The 22914-nt window shown below is 36.9% G+C and overlaps 3 protein-coding genes across 6 annotated transcripts; 1 reads left to right on the forward strand and 2 right to left on the reverse strand.

Annotated features, from left to right (window-relative positions):
• Positions 1-6060: 6060 nt before the first annotated feature.
• On the reverse strand, positions 6061-6612 carry LOC113759278 (uncharacterized protein DDB_G0271670-like). The gene has a single exon (XM_027301844.1). It carries the CDS (start codon positions 6610-6612, stop codon positions 6061-6063), a length of 552 nt encoding a protein of 183 aa, XP_027157645.1.
• A 2010-nt stretch (positions 6613-8622) lies between these two features.
• Positions 8623-12707, reverse strand: LOC113760568 (pentatricopeptide repeat-containing protein At2g06000-like). Its single transcript, XM_027303199.1, has 3 exons — positions 10654-12707; positions 9181-9297; positions 8623-9047 (listed from the first exon to the last, which is right to left on the reverse strand). The coding sequence occupies exon 1, from the start codon at positions 12433-12435 to the stop codon at positions 10783-10785; it is 1653 nt and encodes a 550-aa protein (XP_027159000.1). The 5' UTR covers positions 12436-12707; the 3' UTR covers positions 8623-9047; positions 9181-9297; positions 10654-10782.
• Positions 12708-13901: 1194 nt separating this feature from the next.
• Positions 13902-21977, forward strand: LOC113760567 (probable helicase MAGATAMA 3). 4 transcript variants are annotated; one of them, XR_003467073.1, is made up of 20 exons: positions 13902-14028; positions 14150-14303; positions 14675-14802; positions 14988-15185; positions 15760-15951; positions 16300-16335; positions 16620-16708; positions 16871-16921; positions 17507-17618; positions 17694-17799; positions 18467-18564; positions 18645-18758; positions 18828-18920; positions 19241-19294; positions 19654-19712; positions 19781-19865; positions 19994-20362; positions 20540-20662; positions 20779-20861; positions 21394-21480. XR_003467073.1 is itself a non-coding variant. In XM_027303197.1 (20 exons), the coding sequence occupies exons 1-20, from the start codon at positions 13924-13926 to the stop codon at positions 21757-21759; spliced, it is 2619 nt and encodes an 872-aa protein (XP_027158998.1). In that variant the 5' UTR covers positions 13902-13923; the 3' UTR covers positions 21760-21977. The 4 variants fall into 4 exon arrangements, 3 of the variants coding, with proteins under 3 accessions (XP_027158998.1, XP_027158996.1, XP_027158997.1); XM_027303197.1 differs by having other exon boundaries at positions 20775-20861; positions 21394-21977; XM_027303195.1 differs by having other exon boundaries at positions 13902-14025; positions 20775-20861; positions 21394-21977.
• Positions 21978-22914: the final 937 nt, after the last annotated feature.

The following is a 22914-nucleotide window of genomic DNA, read 5'->3' on the forward strand; positions in this document are numbered from 1 at the left end:
AATTAGTACGTGAAAAACTAGACTAAATCACAAACTTTCGGCACCTCAATTGTCAACCAAACAAAAACAAACTAGTAAAAGAAAAAGGGGCACGGGGCACACGCCATTAGATTTCTGCTAATTTAGATTGCGGCTCTAAATCCTTCCTGATATATACATATCAAAACATGGAACTGCAAATAACCTTACATACTGCTATTAAGGGTCCAAATTTACATAGAAATATGGGGGCGGTCAATTGCTATCGGGGGTCCGTCTTCACATTTTCCTAGCTTTTTTACCTGGTTTCTTGATCAAAGGCCTGGTGTTCATGTAAAGATCATGGATGGATCGAAACTTCCTTTGCCTTGGCGGACAAGCTTCATCATCCAAGTTGTCATCGATAATCCTAGAGTTAATTTTCATGGCAGAAGATATTTCATCGGCTGTGCTGCCCGTTGTATTCCCAACGCTTTCTTCTTCCTCTTTGTCAAAGGCGCCCCCACCATTGCCAAACTTGCTATCCGTAGAATCGCCGCTGAGCTGAATCAACTGCAGAGCCGCGTCGACTTCCGGTTCCGTCAGCCTCGGACCCATCTGGGCTCGTCGGGTTTTTGTTTGGGATGCTGATTTTGTCATGGAAATTCGAAGGGAAGAAAAATATGAAGGGAGATAGATAAAAAAAAAAAATGGGATGGGACTTGGGAACTTGGAAGGGGGAGGAGGTTGGGTGTGGGGCACCGGGTGCTGCTTAAATAGGAGGTTTCTGTGACTGAGGGGACACGAAATTTTTGTTCCTCGACCTCGAATCCCTTTTATAATTAGGATTTTGACATGTTTCACTCGATTTGAGTGAATAAATAAATGAAGTAATACATGGAAGGAAAATATCTCTTCTTCCAGAAGTTTTTATTGTCACTTTACTTTACAGTGTATAAACTATAAATAACTTGCAAAAAAAAATAAATTATTGCATTACAAAGACATTTTCTAGTTACTCTTTTCATATTTAATTATTATTTTATTTTACATACATTGTATTGCATCATAAAAAGTGTTCGAATATTTGTCAATAATCTTTTCCAAACAACCTTAATCCTAGCGAAGCATATTTGAAGGCTGTCCTTCATCCGTATAAGGTGAATTTTAGAAATCTACCTTGAAGTTTATCGTAATATCACCTAACATCCATGAAGTTTTAAAATCTCACATACCTCCTCTTAAATGATAATTTGTGTAATATTGTCACCCCTTATATGTAAAAGTAATATCAAAAAAATGCATTGGAGGAGAGAGATTATATTATCCTGCCACTTTTACCCTTGTACAATTTGATTTATGAAAAAAAAACAAATAAGGTGGAATATTAAACTTAGAATATGAGAAAGTTTAAGTGGAATAAGAATAAATTTAATCACTTCGTAACTAGATAATACTGCTGTGTGCAAAGGTAACTTCCATACCTATTTCAACATTATAAAAAGGTAGAAGTTTCAAGAGATTGGTCGCAAAAAGGAGGAAATTAAGAGTAAAGATTATGTAGCAAAGAGACACAAAAAATTTGACGCAAAGAGGAAAATTATGTTGAAAATTTTAGGAGATCACTTGTGGCAAAGGTGAACATTAAAAGCAAAGATTTTTGAATCAGTTGTGGGAAAAACGAACATTAAAAGAAAGATTTTTGCAACAAAGAGGAAGAAAAATGTTTTAGATGGCATTCTTGTTATTTGTTTTTAAATATTTTAGCTTGTGGATTTTTTTAAATTTTTTCTCAACCTTTTGCTACTTAAAAATGTAGGAAAACAATTGTGTTTGGATAGCCAAATAATGGCTAAAAATTATTTGCTTACATCACAAATATAATTTCCAACACACCTTTTTATCTTCCCAATTACATTTTTGTCTCACATACATCACATCACAGAAAAGTACTATAGTAATTATTTCAAATAATCTCCTATCCAAACTTGTTATTTCAATGTCTTTGATTGGGACATCTAATCACAATCATATTGATAGAGGAGGTAAGTGGAAAATTTGAAACTTTGAATGTGCCAGGTGATATTAAAATGAATCTTGGTTTCTAAATTAACCCTACGAATTATGCATGCCATATCCAAGTCACATGAAACATTTTATTACATAGAACGAGTTAGCCATCAATTGATTAACTTCGCAGATCATCAAAATGGGTGTACACAATCATTTAATGATTATAATTATTCATTTATTTGCATAATTAATGTACGTGTGACCGGCTTTTTAATGTATCATCAGTCTCAACCATTGAAGGTCTCGCAAACGTATATATAGTTCACCATCTACCTCGATGATCGTTTCCGGCTCTCTTCTTTATAGTTTATACATGATGCTCCGAATCAAGAACTGGACAGGATATTGTTTTCATTTTAGAGCATCTGGTCAAGGAAAAAGGTCGATGTCTGTGTAATATAATTTGGAAAGGAGTTAGCACAATGGCGCATCATGGCTATGCTCCTCCTTAATACTTAAGAAGAATAGCAAAGTCGGTGCAGATTTTTCTGTCACTTTCTCTCTTAGGGTCTTTTTTTTTTCCGGTTGTAAGACTATCTTACAAGTGTTGCGAGAAAGAATTTAATTAGAATGCATCCATCATTATCCAAGTACAGATTATGGCTTTGGTGGCAACATTTTCAATAGTGGCATATTGATTAGTTTGAACTTGTTCTCTTGATAAGATGATTATTCATTAATTATGTGGGACAGTTTGTCAAATATGTTGGAAACGAATTTCTAAAGTAGTATAAGCCGTTTGTAAATCTTGTTTGACAACAGATGTACAAATTAAGTAACTTTTGATCGATGCAGATGTGTGTCTGGATAGCTCAAATTTGGTATGTGTCTGGACAATTCAAATTTGCCAAATAACATCTGACTTGCATCATAAACATATTTTTCAATTCATCTTTTTATCTGACATACATCACATTACAAAAAATACTACAGTAATTATTTCAAATAATACTGTATTCAAACACAGTACTACTAATATCAAGATACGAATTGATCTTGAGGTGTGACCCTTAAAGCTGGAAATCCATCCCATTATCTTTCAGGTAACCTGTATTATCATAGCATTAAAAAATAAACAAGTTGGAAACAAAGAAACGGCCACAACCAAGAGTCACTCGGTAGTCGGTATGGTGTGGGCTGTTTCCGGACTGGGTTGTTTCTTTTCTTTTTTAAGTTCTGACGACCAAAAAATTAGGGCTAGGACATCATGAGTATATGGGTCCCTCGGAAATTTCTCAAACATCTATAAATAAAGAACAGTACGTTCAGATTTCTCAACATCGAGCCCTAAGATAAATTTTAGCCTTGTGAAATAGTAAGAATCCTGTTGATGACACCTAATTCAACTTCATATCATAATTAGGTGTGTTTGGATTAGGAAGATTTGAAATAAAAAATTTGCTTCACAAATTTCAATTACCTTTTTATCTTTCCAATCACCTTTTTATTTTACATATATCACATCACAAAAGTACTACAGTAATTATTTTAAATAAATCATCCAAATAAACTCCTATCCAAACAAACTCGAATCATCTAGTGCATTCCGGTTTCCATAGTACAGTCCAAATTTATATTCTGGAGTTTACATCTTATCCTACCTTTCCTTCACCTAGCTAGCCTATATATATATATATATATATATATACCCGCCCTCGCGCACACACATATGCATAATAACAGAAGGAAAGCAAAGAAGGACAGACAGTCTGCAGAAATTACACCAACAGGCAATCAGAAATAGTCAAATTTGAACGAAAACGATTTTGGCTTAAAATTCTTGGAAGAGCCCTTACGTTACATGTCGGGGGGTAAAACTGGGTTGAGGGCTTGAAGTTGAAGGCTTGGTTATTCGTTAAACGTCCTTGTCGAGAATTGGCCACTTCTTGTCATGGAGTTGCTGGTCCTAAATTTTTGATGGGTTTTTCTTTGTTTTATTAGGCAATCAATGTCGTCGTCGTCAAATGGAATTACATCGAGATAGTATATGTTTTACAGGGATGGCCGATGACACCTTTCCATTTTTTCAAAGGAATCAAAGCCGTCGATGATGCCTATATGCCTAATTATGATGCTGTTGACCATGCATCGTGTTGTCGTCTCAGAACAAATGTGGGATTGAAGCTCCATAAAGTCGCATAATTATTTCTTATGGAATTGAAAGTTACATTCAACAACGACTTTGAGGCTAGCTACTTTGCTCCTGTTTCCCAGGTGTCATTAGCTTCCATGCAACAGTACAACCGTCATGCATATCAAAATTACTGCCCAGTGAACATACAGGTTTGCCTAAACTTCTATTATATTGTTGGGTTTAGTGTCGAATTCAAAGCCGGTTGAATTACTATTTTCTGAAGTTTTTGTAGAAAGATGTATTGTAATGATGTAATCTACGTGGTGAGGTTAAAAAGTGATTGCATTTTAGACTCGTCGCATTAGCATTTAATTAACCACCGTTTTTGGGTGTCCATATTTTACGTCTCATTAACTTTTGACACTATAGAAAACTTGCTCTACGGCACCTAAGAGATTGCCTTCATTCTCCTAAGGTCAATTAATATGAGATCATAATAATAAGCAGCTAACAAATTGATCCCTTATTAAGTACCTCTATTTTACCAAATATGGAAGGCATATATTTAGAGCCAAAGGTTGCAAGGGTTCTAAGCGTTATAGTAGTTGAAAAGCCAAGCTATACACCTTTTAACCAATTACTCCACAAGGAATAAACCATGTTAATTCTTGCCCAAATGAGAAGTAGCAAAGCTCCTGATCATACTATAAAAGATGGTTTTGTAAATGATAATTGCATGTCTTAGTGCTAATCTTTCGCCCATTATCCAATATGTCCAATGCTGCATATTTCAGTGCTAGTTTTTTCGCTCATTGTGTATTAGAGCTTATACAACACCAAGGAAGGTAGCAAAACTGCCAATCACTTGTCCTGATGAATAGTACTAATTAAATAAAAACCACTAATCACGAATACCATATCTAAAGGGCTCCACAGGCAAATGAACGGCAAAGAAAAAGCATTGACGCTTTCAACAACTCTCCCCAACATATATATGAATCTTATTCTTGATCATATCCATTTGGGAAAATTTCCTCAATGTTTCTATGAAAGCCTGTGAATATATAATACTCTTTCCATTCCAATATTAGAGTCGTTTTTTAGGAATTCATCTTTTTATATAGACGCAGTAATCATTATACCTAGATGAGGTGATATTGACAAATTTACATGTGTATTTTTCGAATTCATAATATTCTCTTGATAAATGTGTATTGAGATTTTTCGAATTCATAATATTCTCTTTATATTGTGATTGGAGTATACGTCACAGGAATGCGGACGAAGTCTTTCATTCATGGTGGTCTTCATCACATCAGCCCTAGCCCTTAGCATACGGGAGATTGAAATTGTGCAACTAGCTACTCGGCCTGTTCCATTAATACTGAAGATTAATAAATTCTGTAGCAATGTTCAAAATTTAATTCTGTGGTTCATTATCGTTTGGAACGATTATATTTTCTTCCCCCTTTTTTTTTTTTTGATAAAAAACAAATTTCATTAATCAATTGCTGGAAAATCGTCTAACACAATATGATTTAACAGGAGGTTAGACATGACGGAACTGGTTAAACATTTTCTTCCTCTCTAGTTGTTGTTTGTATGAGGATGGGATTCTGCAGCCAATAATCATGGCCGGAACGTCAATTGACCATCCCAAAACAAAGTAGAAATAGCAACCAACAATGGATTATAAATATTAATTTGAATCCACATTGATATGATTTCAGTCAGATTATGACACTGGAGTTTGGGATTGAAATATAAAGACACTAATTAATAGAAATGAGTATATATACTTTATAAACTTTTCCTAATAAAAATCTACCAGTACTGTAGTATACAAACAATTACAGAAATCGTTTACATGAATGGATGGATGGACAAACCAAAAAAGAAGGCTGCATACGATACATCTCTAATTCATTCAACAATAACAACGAATCGAAGACGTCCTAGCTGGCCGCTTTCTTGACCAGATTAGGCTTGGTATTGGCATAGAGATCAGCAATGGAACGTAACTTCCGCTTCCGCTTCCTCTTCCTCTCCATCATGAATAAGCAAGAAGCATCTATTTCTTCCCAAACATCAAAGTTTTCTCCTGTCTTGATGGCAGAACAGGAACTGGAGGAAGAAGATGACGACGACGACGAGGAGGACGATGATGATGATGTGGAGGCTACGTCTTGATCATGAATCGCTTCGGCACTGCACTTAGCAGTCATGTCCGCTCCATAGCTTTCTACGGCTGCTGCTTCAAGATCACTAGGCGCCACCATCATAATTACCAGATCATCATCAAAAGTACTACTACTAATAGTACTGCGGCCGTCTTTGCTGCTGCTGCTGCTGCTATGACCATCTCCGCTGAGTTGAATCAGCTGGTTAGCCGCCTCCAATTCCGGCCCCGTCAGCCAGCTGCTGCTGCTGCTCATCATCATCATCATCTGGGCCGCGCCTTTCGCTCCTTCGTGTCCTCCGGCAGCTGGTGTCAATTTCTTTATCATCGGAGACAATTTCTGGAGAAGAAGATAATTGGGAAGTAAGATTTCGATTTTGTGACGGAGGGATCACGAAATCGATTACCATACGTTTGTGTGAGAGAGAGAGAGAGAGAGACCGACTGGTTCTTTTCAGCTACGCTACTTAATAGTATAAAGTCTTGACCACGTCGCTTTGGTTTTTTATAGTATTTAGAACTCACCGCCTTACTAGCACTAGCAGTAGTGGTGACAGCCCTCAAAGGAACGAGGACCGACCTTAGCTCGCCACCCTCCAGATTTATTACTACTTTAAAATTCATCCCCAGTAGATATATGTAATAAAAAAAATACCCTTTTATTTTTTCTTTCTTTGTGGTGAGGGCTTTGCTTTATTTCACAATCCCTATTAGCATTCCATTCTATCCTCCTACTCAATAAGAGATGGAGAATTGTACAAGAGAGAAAGCAAGTCCATTTAGATCAAATGCATGCACGCATGCTTTAGTACAATCTTTGAATTCATCTAGGTGTAAATCTAACTTGTAAAATAGGTTATACAAAATGTTATCGTTGCTGACAGAAAGAAAAAAAAAAATCTGACTCGCAATCTTGAGAGATTTTTAAATCTCAAAAACTTTTAGAGGCCAACTTCCCTAACATTATGGCTCATAAAAAAAAAAAAAAAAAGAGAGTCAAGCCGGTTAAACGTTATTGGGCTACGTCTCCCACGCCTGACCTACTCTTGCTTTTCTTGTGCCCATCACTCTGTTATTCTCTATTTCTGGCGATTCCAGTTTTTTATTATTTCTATTTTCTGTCAAATCACACTTGCATAGCCTCTAAGATTTGTTTAAATTGCACAAACCAATCATTTGTTTCCTGAATTAGAGTCTTATTTTTGTCCGCTATTCTATTCTATGGTTTTTTTTGTTTTTTTTTTACTCTGGCACTCGTTATGCAAAACAGGACACTTTAGATTAATGACCTAATAAGTCATAGCAAATTGGTGTGGAGCAAGAGGGAACATGAGTTTTGACCAAAAGCAACCCATTCCTGTTCATTTGCCGAAGATGCACTCCTCCATTTAAGTTTAACAGGTAATTGACGACCAGTTTTCCAATCAAGCTGCCAACAACACCACCAAAGAAGGCCCCCATTTAAGTTTATTTCTCTCTTTTTTATCATCTGATTCGTAGTTTAGCGTTATCCTAATCTAATCCCGTCTTGGCTTTCAGGCCCCCTGCTTCCCTCCCTCCTCAGTCGAAGCTCTCCTCTATAAATACACTTACCACTACTATTTGCAGGATATAGCTTTTACAACATCACAGCTTCCAGGCCCTGAAAAGAAAATTTCCATTCTGCCGGGTGTAGAGTATAAATTCCCTTTCTTTCGATGATAACAGCCAAAAGATCCCGGAATGCGTCAGTGCAGACTTCGATTATATGGAGTTGAATGACTACTAAATGCGTCAAATAATCTTTTGTGCGTACCTTCACGACAATGCCTACTACTCCCTCAAAAGGGAACTCAACCATCATGTACAAGTAACTACAACTCTTCTGGTACAAGGAATTAAATCATAAAAAGAATTTTATGATGCAGGAACCCATGATTAATTTCCAGTATCTCATACTTTTGAAGTTTCGTTCTGCATTGGTAAGCTGATCCTCTTTTTTTTTTTTATTATTATTATTTTTTAAAGAGTCGAGCGAACCTTGCTAAACAAAACTGAGTTCGTCTCCAATCAGAAAGGCTGGAAAGTCATTTGAGGTACGGTCCAACCTGTCTTCTTCCCCAGAAGAGAACCTTTGCCTCGGTAAGGTCCATTTAAAAAAAAAAAAATGCAGGGCCTTTGGACTGCCATTACAATCTGGCATGGTGTTAATATGGTGTAATCACTGGTGATTAAAGTCGAAGAGGTGCAGGTCGGAGACGTATATATTAATGGGAAATGCAATTGTAGGGCTGAACCATCTTGCTCATCGCCTTTAGCAGATATTTGAGAAGGTGCAATTTCTCCTGGCAACTGAAACTTTAGTTATCACTTCAGATTACTTCCACACCCCACCAACGTCCAATCGGGCCACAACTACTAGAGAGCTCAATGAACAAGAAGAACAGAAATATCAGAAGCAAGTGCTTTACTAGAAGCTACCAGAAGGTGCAGCTATGGGGGTTTTTATCAATGTTGAACAATTTCATATGCTCGAGGATGATTGACCAAACCAACCGGTGCCAGCTTAACAGTTCTGGCCATATTTTTTGGCCCTTTGGACCAGACCCGACCAAAGCTTGAGTTTTCTTTAGCAGACGTATCAAACCACATCATTGACGTCGACCATCCTCGGTCCAACAAATGTTTTTGACGAAATTGCAATTTCTGCCTCAAAATTGGCACGCTTACCCGACCAGGGACCCTTGACTACCGCAGAAGGAAGCAACTGAAATCTGTTCTTACCTGAAAAAAGAATTCAAAGTATTGGCATCTATCAATAACAAACAAAAAGCACCTCAGGTAAAAGGAAAGCCAAAACAGCACGTTCAACGTATCCAGAAGACCAGTGAGAAGAAAAGTGAAATGGGATGCTGACCTTCAGGAAACAGCCTTCCAGAATTAAACTTCACAGGTCAACAAGGCTATCAGAATAGCTGTATATCGGGCTAATGCCATTCTTGTCCATGCCCCTACCCATTCTTCAAGATGATGACTGTAACAAAAGATGTTGGAGATTATTACCAGCAGTGAAGACATGAAGTCTTGATTGAACATTGGGAATGGGAAGACAGCCGACACTAGTCAAAGTATATACTTCAACAGCTAAGCATCAGGCTTGGTCAGCCTTTACCTGACCAACTACCTAATACTACGCCGTTTCACTGAGACATTCCCGAGTATATTAAACCGAACTAAACAATAGATCTTGCCAAAAGGGTAAGCTAATTTAGCTAAACACAAAGTAAATGCAAACTCACAACTTTCAGTTTACAAAGCAAAAAATAGCCACATGCCAAAAGGGTTATTTAGCCATGTTTCTGTGAATGAGGGTGGTACCATATGAGAAGGAAATTTGGAAGTATTTCGCAACCAACCCAATTGCTTTAATTGCAGATACTATAACTGTATGAAGAGAGAAGATATCTGTTAAAGAGGTAATTTTCCAGTCAGAATTTCAACAGCTAAGGAGTTTGAATGGATTGCTTACCTACAAACTTGGAATTATTTGCCACCTATTAACCTATATCAACCTTTGGTAACCAAAGAATTCTAATGGCCAGTTGGAAAGGACCTAGAGATGAATTCTGAATCTAATGCAGCAAGACAATTTCACGAGCTTCTTTAGTACTTGCACCAGTAAGTCATAATAAGCTGATGAAAACTAAAATACATTTTTCATGATGCCTAAATGAAACTGATAGGGCACAACAGTATGCACAAGTCAACAGGTATGAGTACATTAAAGTGATGGACCAGATAAGACTACAGATGCTTCTGTATAAACTAAAGAGAGATTTAAGAAACATGCTATAAAAACTTTCACCCATTAAATATTAGCATATAAGATGGAAGGTTCCGATGGATTCTAAAAGCCAACTTCAGTCATTCAGGCATCCTGTAAAATACTGTTACGAACTTTTGTGCACAATGTATGTTCTCTAAGTGAACATTTACACACATCCTCTCAGCAATACAGTTAGCCATAAAAATTCTCACGTATCACTAAGCTTTGGTAGATGTTATCCGAGAACAAGAACCTAAACTGTCCTCCCAATTTCCCGCCTTTGGACTATGAGCATCCCACAATAACTAACAATTAAAGTTTCAGGAGAGTAAAATTGCTACAGATGTTGCCAGCACAATATCATTGGAAGATAGGGAGCTTATAGTTTTCATACTGCAAGTTTAAACAAAACTGCAAACCCAGAGATGCTACAAGAAGAATTACTTAGATCTTTGAAGATTGAATTACAACTCGATGAAGAAATATTCTTGGCATGTCATATTTAGTAGTTAGAGCTGATATTTCTTTAAAAACATGAACAAAGAGAATAAAGATTATGCTCACCCCCAGCTGATTTATCACTCTAGGATTCTGAAACTATATTCCTGAAGATTGAAGCATGATGGACAATGAAAAATATAGGCAGCCAAACAGCTTCCAAGGGCAGAAGCAGGCCATTGTAACAAACTTCACTTATAAAGCCACTGGGATACCCATATTTTCCCTGATAGGCTCAGGCTGCTTGGAAGATGTAAATCCTGACTGCAATTGCTCAGATGCAGCTTTCTTTATCCTGTAAGCCTCAGTCACCATCCCTGCCTTCAGAAGGCAAGATACCAAAGAGTTTACAGTGATCTGATCAGGAGTGCCACCTACGATTAACATCTTATTGAAGATGTTAATAGCTTCATACATTCTTCCTTTCATACAATGCCCTAAAATGAGAATGGTAAATGTGTATTTATCTGGAACACATTGTTTTGTCTCCATTTCTGCAACAATTGAATTTGCCTCATCAACATTACCCGCCTTGCAAAAACCATCAATCACAGGGTTGTAAATGAAAGCTTTGGGGACAATATCATCTCTCCAAAATAACTGCCTTAACAGATCACGAGCCTCATTTAATCTATTCTCCTTGCATAGAGCACTGATAACAACAGAGAAAGTATATACATTGGGAAACAACCTTTTTGAATTCATTTCATCCCAAAGCTTCAAGCCCTGGTCTAGCTCTCCAATCTGACAATGACCACTGATGAGAGATGTGAAAGTAACTACATCAGGTTCACAATTGAGGGTATGCATCTTGTCAAGCATCTTAAATGCCAAAACCATCTCACCTGACTTGCCAAATCCATCAATAAGAACATTAAAAGTAATTAAATTCGGTCTTATCCCACATTGCACCATCTCATCCAGAAGACTAGCAGCCTCCTCCATCTTTCCTGACTTGCATAAACCAGAAATAATCGAAGTATATGTCACGACGTCAGGTGCAATCCCAACTTGCGATTGGATATCTCTCAGTAAGCATAATGCTCTATCCAAATTACCAACCGTGCACAACCCGTTTATAAGCGAATTGTATGTTATCATATCAGGCGAACAACCAAAACTTCCCATATCGTAGAATAACTGAAAGGCCTTATCAACTTGGCCTCCCTTACACAATCCTCGAATCACAATATTAAAGCTACAAGTATCTGGACAAAAGCCCCTTAATATAAGAATATGATCTTGAAAAAATCGAACAGCTTCATCTACTCTATTTCGCTTCACTAGCATACTTAAAAGAATGTTATGTGCAAAAGAACTAACAACCTCTTCTTTCTCACTGCTTAAATTAGCCTGAGAAATCAAAACTTCTTTACCGATCCTAAACTTGCCTGCATTCGCAAAACAAGATACCAGAAATTCTACTACTGAACCGTCAAGTAAGAGTCCATCAGTAATAGTATAGTCAAGCATTAATTGAGTCAAATCAAAAAAGCCAATTTGACAAAGTGACATCAAAAGCAAATTAAAAGTTGAAACGGAATGAACGAGACTCAAATTCAGCCGTGTGAATTGGAAAAATTCAAATGCTAATCTGGGGTTGCTGAAATGGTTATTAATGTGTTGAATAACAAAGAAAGCAATGGACGGATTCAAATGCTCCCGAAAATAATCTGAGCTGAAAACAGATAACTTTTCACAAACAGATAGAGTACATACTACTTTGATGAACCAAATAGTTTCAGCTTTGGGAAGGTGCGATTCGAATTGTGCAGGGGTACCATGAAAACAACGAGTAATGGATTTCAAGGCAATTTTTTTGGACGCCCTTTGGATCCACAAGGGCATTATTCCAAGAGATGGGCCACTGCAAATGGGGTTTGTCGTAAACTTGATATTATATTTTTTTTGTGGAACACCAGAGTTTTTTAGGCCATAGTTTGTAATATCAGGGAAGGGGGTTTAGGGTTTAAGAAGTGAGAGATTTAGGAAACGAAGGTGGGGTCAACTGATATACAGACATGAAAGTGGAGAAGGCAGTTAGAGGAAGAAGAACAGTGAGATGTATTGTTAGGGTTGGGGAGCAAGAAAGAGGAGAAGACATCCCAGACGCAGTCTCCTCGGCGTTGGTAAATGGTTCGCAATAGCATTAGCGGAACCAGGCAAACCAAAACCGAGGACAGACGGACGCTGAGGGTAAACACGAGATTTCATGGGTGTTTGTGTGTTACTCTCTGATTAGTACACGGAAATGTTATTTACACTCTTTTTTTTTTCATTATTTGTTCTCTCACTATTATTTTTATTATATAATTTTTCTGTATTAGATTATATAATATAACAAATGGTGGGAGTGCAAATAACAAAATATAAAATACAAATAATATTTTTTCTTAGTACAACAATAATAATTACTTTGCGCTTTTGTTTTCTTTTTCTTTAAATTTTTTCTTTTTTTCCTTTTTTTTAAGAAAAAAATCTTGTTGTTATAACAGCAATTGATAATTTATGAGTTAGTTTATTATAGAACAATGACTAAACAATGAAACGTTTTGTTTATTCAACTTGGTCAAGGAACCCCTCAAAATGTGCCACAATTTCCTTGAATATCTTGCTTTTTGGAATTGATCTTAGATGGAAGTAAGTACTTGATCACAGCAAAAAAAAAATTAAAATGAGATATTCATGAAAATTATATAACAAATTAATGAATGTCGAAATGAAGAATGGCGTACAAAACATGATAGGAGATCCTTACTCCTATTTGATTTAACAATCCATTAATATTAGAAAGATTCTATTAACATTTCACAATCAAATAATGAATTCTTGGTAGTGATCTATATTTCAATCATTGTTTATATTTTTAAAATTTGTTTATATATTTTAAATTATTGAAATTACTATAATTTAATTATTATATAATTAAAAACATCTATTTTTTCAATATGAGGGTACGTAGTAAATTAAGATTCTTCAATTTTGACAATATTTCATTTTAACCCCACAAATTAGATGTTTTGGGTTATAATCCTCTATCCTCTCCCTATTTTTTAAATCTCACTCCTCTATTGCTAAATTATTTTTTAACAAATATTTATTTTATTTTAACCCTTGATTATATTCTCTTTAATTAAGAATTTTGACGATCTATTTTGATGTTTTTACAATCCACACCCTCTAACAGAGTGGAAGATGAAACATGCATTTAAACCCCACGATCTCTCATTGTCTAAACCCCTACTTTGCCAAATCAAAGTTAAAACCCTCCATTTTCTTTACCTTATATCCCCGCTTTTCATAGGGGTGAGAGACTGAGAATTGAGGAGGAAACAAATGGCTTTGGACAAGAACAAACTGGAAGAAGAAGCTTGTGTTCTTCGCTTCTACAAAATTGTCCTTAGCTGGGACTATATTCGCATTCTCAAAGAATCCCAAGTAGTTAGTTATTTTCTCTCTTTCTTTATTTCTTTCTTTCTTCCTCCATATTTCCATGTGTTTTGGCATTGATGAATGAATTATTCCTTTTTTTTTAAAAAAAAAAAAATTTATCTTGGAACAGAAGGACAAGAATAATAGAGGGGATGGGAGCAGCCAGGGTCTACAGAAAGTGAAGGACACATACAAAGATGTCGAAGAATACCTTGCAACATTTGAGCCTCTTCTTTTTGAAGAGGTAAAAGCACAGATTGTGCAAGGGAAAGACGATGAAGAGGGTATTTGACTTTTCTGGATTGCTGTTAAATGTCTAGGAAGCCTTACATTTGATTTCTGTCTGTTCAAACTACCATAGTACCAGTACTGCATATTATTTTGAGGTGTTTAATTTGTTTCAAATTAATACAGATGTGAATGTTATGTATTTTCGAGCTCGCAAGTGGATTTATTTGTTTATACTTTGTTTCTTTGCTTTGTTTTGACATTATGCTTTTGGAACAATGGAAACAAAGTTCTGTGTTTGTGGTCTGTGTGTGTTCCTGTATGTGTGTGTGTGTGTGAGTGTGTGTGTGTGTGAGAGAGAGAGAGAGAGAGAGAGAGAGAGATATGCACAGTTCATACACTATAATTTGTCCTTTTGCGCTTGCAGCAACTGAATGGATGCAAGGTATAATAGCAGAATGCAGTGAAGTCAATGGCTTTTACATGCCAATGGTTATATGTGTGGATGCACAATCGATCTCACAGAATGATTTGTTATTGCTTTCAAACAAGAAGGTAGTCCAGTTGCATCCATTAATTATATACCTGATATCATTTTCAGACTTCAAAAACGTAGTTATGTCGAAATTATCAATGAAACCTTTAGGGATGCTAATAAATTTCAAAACCATATGAGTTGATATTACTGTATTATTCCTGGATGTTTGGGTTCTAACAATGGATCTCGATGTGTTCTGAAGTTTGAAGATGTTAAAGGATTCCCAACTGCATATGCATTTGCACTAGTTGAGCATCGTCAGCATGATAAAATGAGACTCAGGCTGAATACAAGTGGAGAAGTCAAAGGATTGAACACAAATGACGTCCATTCCTGCTCAAGGCTGTTAAATATGCAAGCCTTAGTCACCGAAGTACAAAGATATGTATTCATCATGAAGGTATCTCTGGATTTTTTATCACTATAGGAGTTATTTGAGTGATCTTCCTCTGATATTGCCTAGATGTCATTTGGGAATGAAGGTCAGAAATTTAAGTTAAACTTAGTGGGAATAGACTTGCCATTTTCCTTTATTAACATAGGTGGAAAGGATAATCTTGAAGTATTGTTTTCACTCTTCCTTTTCTTTTTTTATTTTTTCTTTTTGTTTTATTTTGTATAATTTGATGCCTAAATCAAGGTATATGTTCTTCCCACAATGTCAAGGAGAAATTAGGATGAGGATATATTTTCTGTTGTAGTATTGTTGCAACATTTCCTGGTATGATTTCAAGCTGTATTGATTAAGCATTAACATTATTATTCAGCATCCTTAGTAGATCAGCAGTTAACTGTGAGGGGTTTGTTTCCCCTAATGATGCAATATTTACTGGAAGCAAGTTTTGTACAGAATGTTGAACTACTATGATGTAGCTAAAGTTTCTGATCATCTGATCTATGCACTGGACATAAATATTGACATAACTACACATACTTGGATGTCAATTTTCTCTTGTTTCATGTTCTATGTACAGATTTGCAGTTTATCAACCATTGTCCGTGAATATGTAGCTTTGCGGTCAATTAGATCCCTTCCTTTCAAAGATTTGATATTAACGGCCGCTGAAAGCAATTATGCTGCTGAAGACCGTGCCTGGAATATATCTAGACCCCTAAAGCAGTTTATTGAAAGCAATCATAACCTGTCTCAAATTGAAGCCATAAATGTGAGTTGTTGGGGAATCATGTATACCCTTTTTCAATATTTTGCTGATTTGAAGCAATGTATCATTTTTCGGCAAGCCTTGATTCAGCATATGAGTGCTCAATTGGGCTGGAAGCGGAAGGGAATGATGCTCATGATCAGCCTTCCCTGCTTGAAAGGGTAAGGGTGGTCACATCTGCCCCTTTAGCCCCAGATGACTGGAGTATCATGCATTTGTTTGCTCTCTGCGCATCTGGGCTTTTCAATTGCCAATTCACTTAAAACATCTTTCTATTCTAAACCAGATCTTGCATCAGTTTTGCATGTTTTCATATGGTTTATCTTATTTTGATCTGGTTGTTTACTGCAGGCAGGTCTTTCACGTAAGAAATTCATCCTGATTCAGGTTTGGCATAATACTCTATGCTCCAAATTTTTTAAACCGACAAGATTTCTTTTTCTGTTGGCTACTCTTCATGACAATCTGGGTTGTCTCAGAAAATCCTTCATCTTTTGTTGAACAGAAAACAGTGACATTGCTTCCTTGTTCTGTTACTAATTTAATATATGTGTTACAAGTTCTAGGAGTTTCTTTCTTCCAAGTAATGGACATATTGACTTCACATACGCCTAGAGGAGACAATTGCTTGAGCCATTAGGTGTATTGTCTAATCTGTTGATTCCTCCCAGGGACCCCCAGGAACTGGCAAAACACAAACTATTCTTGGGCTTCTCAGTGCCATTCTGCATGCTACTCCTGCTAGAGTACACTCCAACAAGTAATATGTTTGTTTGTTTCAGCAACTTTTGTTGAGCTTGCTTTGACCGAAAAATGATTACATACGGCATGTGCTTGCTGAAAGGTTGTTAGGTTGTGAAAATAACAAATGAATAGCATTTTTTGGTAATTTATGTTGCATATGCATTCTCTACTTCTGCAGGGGGAAATTAAGCGGAGTAAAGCGCGGACCAGAACTAGCACTTCAGGACAAGTATGTAGTCCTTCTTTGTTTGTATCTCATTTTGAGTTTTTATCATAATCTATTCCCACTCTCCTCTCTCCTTTTTCTTCTTTTTTCCTTTCAAGGGTTTTTTTTTGGGGGGGAGGGGAGTATGTTAGGAGATCTATCTTAGTTCAAGTTTATCAGATATGTTTAATTTAGCAATATATACACTTTTTGACTTTTTTAGTATGATTGAAGTACCCACAGTGAAGAGGCTTGTAATATGCTGGAGATTTAACAGTTAAACATCCTTCTATATAAGAAAAAGCGGGACATTTTGATGAGAGACATCATTTAAAAGGAAACTGTCAAGATATTTAACATTTTAATGCTTTTTTAGTTAGAAATTATGGAAAGCCCAGGATTCAAGAATGCTTTGGGAATTATGTTTTTTGCACTTCTCAAGGGCTTAAGAGTAAGAATGGGGAATCCCACAGAAGCTTTCTGGTTATATACATAAGTCATACGCTTCTACATTGTATCATTTCCTCTTTGTACTTGGGGTGATATTTTTTTGTAATCATTTTTTTTGTGGTATTGGTACATGAGATGAGGTATTTGGATATTTTGCAGATACACTCACTGGGAGAAGGCTTCTCCATGGTTGGTTGGGATAAATCCTCGAGATGAACTGATGCCTATAGATGGTGATGATGGCTTTTTCCCCACTACTGGAAATGATTTGGTATGCCTGAGTTATTTCGTTCCTAGTAGTTCTGATTTTAAACTGGAATTCCATATCTGACTTGCTACTATTTAGAAACCAGAAGTGGTTAATTCCAGTCGGAAATATCGTGTTCGTGTTCTGGTATGTGCTCCATCAAATTCTGCCCTTGATGAAATTGTATTACGACTTCTAAATACTGGTCAGTCACTCTTCTTTGTACTGTTATCTTCATACTGAGTATTGCATTTGACAGTGAGAAGTTTAGTTCCTAAACTTTTGAATTAGGGTTATTTCTGGATCCAGATTATAGGGAGTTGCTGAAGGCATTTGTGTTAAATGTAAAAAGTAAGAAACCTGTTAACCGCTTCACGGGCGAGGAAGAAAAACTTCTGAAAAAACTCTCTACATATGGCAAGTTATGCATTTTAAATTTGAGGGATGCCATCTGGAATAACATGGCTTTACTGGTAGCTTCTGCACATATTCATCATGCAAGATCTCTATTATAGTTTAACTGATTGTAAAACATTCCACGTATGAAACTCTCTGTAAAAGAAAAATCCTAGTAAAGAAACGGGAGGTAGCATTTTACTTTCTATGTATGTAAGTATTGTCTGACTTATGTCTTATGATGCCTCTGGCAGAAATTAGCTCATTTTTAGCTGAAAATACAAGTCTCTGTTTAATGTGTTTTGTACTGGGGTCATTGAACAACCCATCAAGGTTGGCACCCATACATACTCACAATTTTGTTTACCGGGTAGTATTTCTTTATATTACTCTACAAGTGCTGAAAATTTAGATTATTAACATATAAATCTTGCTTTGGACTAACCAGAATCGGAGTTGTTTATTTATGTTGGCAGGTATCCGTGATGAAAATGACCATGCTTATAGTCCTAAAATTGTTCGAATTGGTCTCAAACCTCATCATTCTGTCCAGGCAGTCTCTATGGATTATCTAGTACGTACCTTGCTTCCATTAAACCTAATTGAAGTACACTCCAGTGCGATTTAAGCATCACTGGAATCTTGTTTTTGTAGGTGGAACAGAAACTTGCAGGCGTGGACTTTCAAAGTGGTGACAAGCAGAAGCAAGGAGGGGCTACAAAGGATAAAGATGGCATCCGAGCTTCCATTCTAGATGAAGCAGTAATTGTATGTAATTTCGGTCCTCCATTGGCACTTAAGACCAATATCAGTTTGTAATTCTGGAACTATTTGCAGGTGTTCTCCACCCTCAGTTTTAGCGGTTCAGCTCTTTTCAGTAAATTAAACCGCGGGTTTGACGTTGTTATTATAGATGAAGCTGCTCAAGCTGTAAGTCACGATACCCTATTGTTCTACCTTTATTTAGTTCCCAATTTTAAAGTACCAAACAAGTTTGTGACAGGTTGTACCATTATATATACTATATTGGCGGCAAAGGCATTTTAATAAGTAACTATAGCAGTCAGGATCCTTGATCCTTGGAACTTTCACATATGGAATATAACCTTATTGAAATGTAGTTGGTTGGTTCGGCATAATGGCAAACACATTTGAAAGTCCAGAAGCTGAAGTCATTTTTTTTTTGGTTTTATTTTTAATAACAATGTCAACTCTTGGCATCTTAATGGCAAACTTTATGTCTCTAATAGGTTGAACCAGCCACACTAGTTCCATTGTCCAATGGGTGCAAACAAGTATTCCTGGTACATCTTTCTTTGAAGTGATTTTACTATAGGCTTACTGTGATTTACACATCTCAGCTGGCCAATATTTTATTGCGATAAATTGTAATTTCACCAGTTTGAATGGTGCAATCATGCAAAGCAGCAGAAGAAAGCATTGTAATTTTAGCTCTTTATTTTTTGGGCAGCAATTCAGAAACTTAAAGTGGTTCATCAATCTTCTTAAGTAGTTTATAAGCAATACGCTTCAGCAGTAATGTATTACGAGTTAGAAAACTTTAAATGGATAGCTCTTGCATAAGTGATTTTGAAGATTTTAAAGTATGATTTTGTTCTTTTCTGAGCCAAAATTGTATTATGATCTTTCCCTTTCTTCCTAGGTTGGTGACCCAGTTCAGCTGCCAGCCACTGTTATCTCTCCCATAGCTGAAAAGTTTGGGTTGGTGCAAAAATCTTCAGCTTGATCACCTTAATGTCTTCTTGGTTCTAACATTTTCTTTGTGATAGATATGGAATGAGCTTATTCAAAAGATTCCAGAAAGCTGGCTATCCAGTACAGATGCTAAAGACCCAATATCGCATGCATCCAGAGGTTTGTTGAAGTTTGCTCCACTTCTTGAGGATCACACATTTCCTCACAGTTTTGGTTTCTTCATTTAGGGAGACAATTACCACTCTGGAATTAGTCCTGGTTTGTTGTTTACCAATAATCTCTTGCAGATAAGGACCTTTCCTTCAAAAGAATTCTATGATGAGGCACTGGAGGATGGGCCTGATGTTATGGACCAAACAAAACGGTCATGGCATAAGTTCCGCTGCTTTGGACCTTTTAGCTTTTTTGATATACATGAGGGAAAGGAATCCCAGCCCTCTGGAAGCGGCTCTTGGGTTAATGTTGATGAGGTTGAATTTGTCCTGGCAATGTACTGTAAACTTGTGACTGGATACCCAGAACTTAAGTCGAGTTCCAGACTTGCAATCATATCTCCATACAGATATCAAGTCAAACTCTTTCGTGATAAGTTTCGAGAGACTTTTGGCGTAGGATCTGAAAAACTAGTAGACATAAACACAGTTGATGGATTTCAGGTAATTGGTTTTTCCTTTCCTTCAAAACCTTGAAGGTTCTGTATGTTAGCTTCATCTGCCTGAACTAGATTTGCATCCATAACTCCTTTTGGGACCTTTTATGCTTGATGCTTCTTCAAAATTAGTTTACATAAGATCTGAAGGCAGTAAGAGATTCATCTTTCTGAAATGTTCTAGGGGCGTGAAAAAGATGTTGCAATCTTTTCATGTGTTCGGGCCAGCAAGGATAGAGGCATTGGGTTTGTGGCTGATTTTCGACGAATGAATGTTGGAATCACTAGGGCAAGGTCTTCAGTCCTGGTATGGGTCCATTCTGATGAAGATGGTGGCTCGCAGAAGCATGATCTCAAATTTATTTCTGAAAGTTTCCTCTCAATCACAAGCTTTCTTTTTTCCTTATCTATCTTGCTAGGTAGTTGGTTCGGCAACCACACTAAAAAGAGACAAGCATTGGCAGAACTTGGTAGCAAGTGCTGAGCCAAGAAATTCACTTTTCAAGGTACAAAAATGTTTAGGAGAAACAACAAGTCATTCTATCTTTGTTTGGATAGAATATTATTTGAAATAATTACTGTAGCACTTTTTGTGATGTGATATATGTGAGATAAAAAGGTGATTGGGAATATAAAAATGTGAGTTGGGAAATGTGTTTATGATGCAAGCGAAATATTATTTGAGATATAATCACTATCCAAACAAAATTCCAAACAAAATATTATTTGAGGTATTGCCATGGGCAGTAAGCAGTAGTCAGCATTGACGTCAAAATTCCAACTCGACACTTGATTCATCTATTGTTATAGGACCAAAACAAGATTCCAGAATCTATGGAAGAGGCGTTGCTTGTGCTTTATTTCCTTTTCGGACATTTTCTCCTTTTGTTTGTTAATAATTTTGGTTAATTTGACGCCCAAACTATAATTGTGCCTTATCCAGGATTCATAATGCTATGTTTCCCTTGTGCAGATTGTAAACTTATCTATGCGATGCATGCGGTGGAAAATCATCATGCTTAATTATTTATGCTGCAGGTTTCCAAGCCCTACACTGAGTTCTTTAGTGATGAAATCCTTAAATCACTAGAAGCAAAGGAGTCTATGCCGGAGAGAGATGAGGTACCTCTCGAAGATATGGAAATTAGTGTGCCTATTCATGGTGCTGCTGATGATGCTGAGCAAGGGCAAGCTGGAGATCAGGATTGGGGAGATGCTGGAGAAGGAGAGGGTTTTGATGGGATTTTGACGAAGATTGAAATGTTCTCATTTTTTGCCTCCCCAGGGGGAAGAGCTAAACCATCACTTCCTTTTGCTATAGTGATTACGCGCGGGGTTCCCACCGGGAGTGGATTTTTCATCATTTGTCCCTCTCAGTTTTATTCCTTTATAAATGTACTTTAACCAGGATCATTACAAATATGGACAAAATGTTAGAAAGCACATGAACCTCGCACGTCAGCCTGTGCAAGGATTTGAGCTGCTAAGTATATGACATCTTCATTCAAGAATTAGAAATGAAAATTAGTCAGAGACTTCGGATCATTTAGTTACATTTTCTTTCCTACTTTTGGATGAGGATCTAAAATCTGCTATACTTAATTCTATTAATGTACTTTTTTATTCATTATGAAATTAAGCTATTTTTTCCCCTTAAAACAAACAAACAAAAAAAAATGAAAGGAATCTTAGAAGGTTATGCTGTCAATTTCAAGATTGCTGTCGACTACAATTGCATTCAAGAACGTCACCATATTATTAAAAAAAAAAAAAAAAGAACAATCGAATCTATAGGCTCACATTATGACCTGCGGTACAATAAATCGGTGTATTTACCAGGTTCTCAAGTCAATATCAGCACCGAGTCTGGGGGGAAAATTGGGAATGGATTTTACAAATTCGTCTACGCTCAGCTACAAGACATTGGGTTACGTGTGTACACATAGCCAGGGGAGAAGCTGACATGGTCATATCCATCAGTCACTGGGCAGTCAAAAGTGGCCTCATCTGACGGCTGAGATTTAATCGACTCTGCCATATCCTCTGGCGAAGTCACCGGGAAGTAGTCGGAAACTGGACTTCGCCGCCCATCCTTTTCTATGAGCGACAGCTCGTTCTCGTTGAGGGAACCTAATTCTGAGTCCGTAGCCACCATATGAGAACCAAGGTTTTCAATCGCATCACCCGTCGACGGTGGAAAAGCCATGGGATCATCGTTTTCTGAGAATTCAGGCGGTGGCAAAGGTTCACTGCTGGGAGCAAAATGTGGAGAAGTTGGAACTTCTAGCCATAGATCATACGCTGGAGAAACCTCTGCTGGAAACTTAACTTGTTCTGCCGGTGAATCGGCTGGAGAAAATCCATGGCTAACAGCTGGTTCAGGTTCTGTAGAAGTAATCGAATCTTCATCGACATATCCGGAACTCGGGGACAAAACGTGATCAAAGAAATGAGAAGGCAAATGTTTCTCCTGACTGTCATTAATGAGGGGCGAGTTGAAACGATGATCATCAGGCAAATTCGACGGAGAAAGAGATGGCGCTTCAGTATCATCGGCAT

Source organism: Coffea eugenioides, chromosome 2 (assembly GCF_003713205.1).
Source record: "Coffea eugenioides isolate CCC68of chromosome 2, Ceug_1.0, whole genome shotgun sequence".
Taxonomy (NCBI): domain Eukaryota; kingdom Viridiplantae; phylum Streptophyta; class Magnoliopsida; order Gentianales; family Rubiaceae; genus Coffea; species Coffea eugenioides.

Bases quoted from the DNA above. Each gene is read 5' to 3' on its own strand.
- LOC113759278 (XM_027301844.1), bottom strand. From the start codon at position 6,612: ATGATAAAGAAATTGACACCAGCTGCCGGAGGACACGAAGGAGCGAAA.
- LOC113760568 (XM_027303199.1), bottom strand. From the start codon at position 12,435: ATGCCCTTGTGGATCCAAAGGGCGTCCAAAAAAATTGCCTTGAAATCC.
- LOC113760567 (XM_027303197.1), top strand. From the start codon at position 13,924: ATGGCTTTGGACAAGAACAAACTGGAAGAAGAAGCTTGTGTTCTTCGC. The intron at 18,565-18,644 runs GTACGTACCTTG...TTGTTTTTGTAG, and splicing joins CAGTCTCTATGGATTATCTA to GTGGAACAGAAACTTGCAGG. The intron at 18,921-19,240 runs GTAAGTCACGAT...TGTCTCTAATAG, and splicing joins TAGATGAAGCTGCTCAAGCT to GTTGAACCAGCCACACTAGT.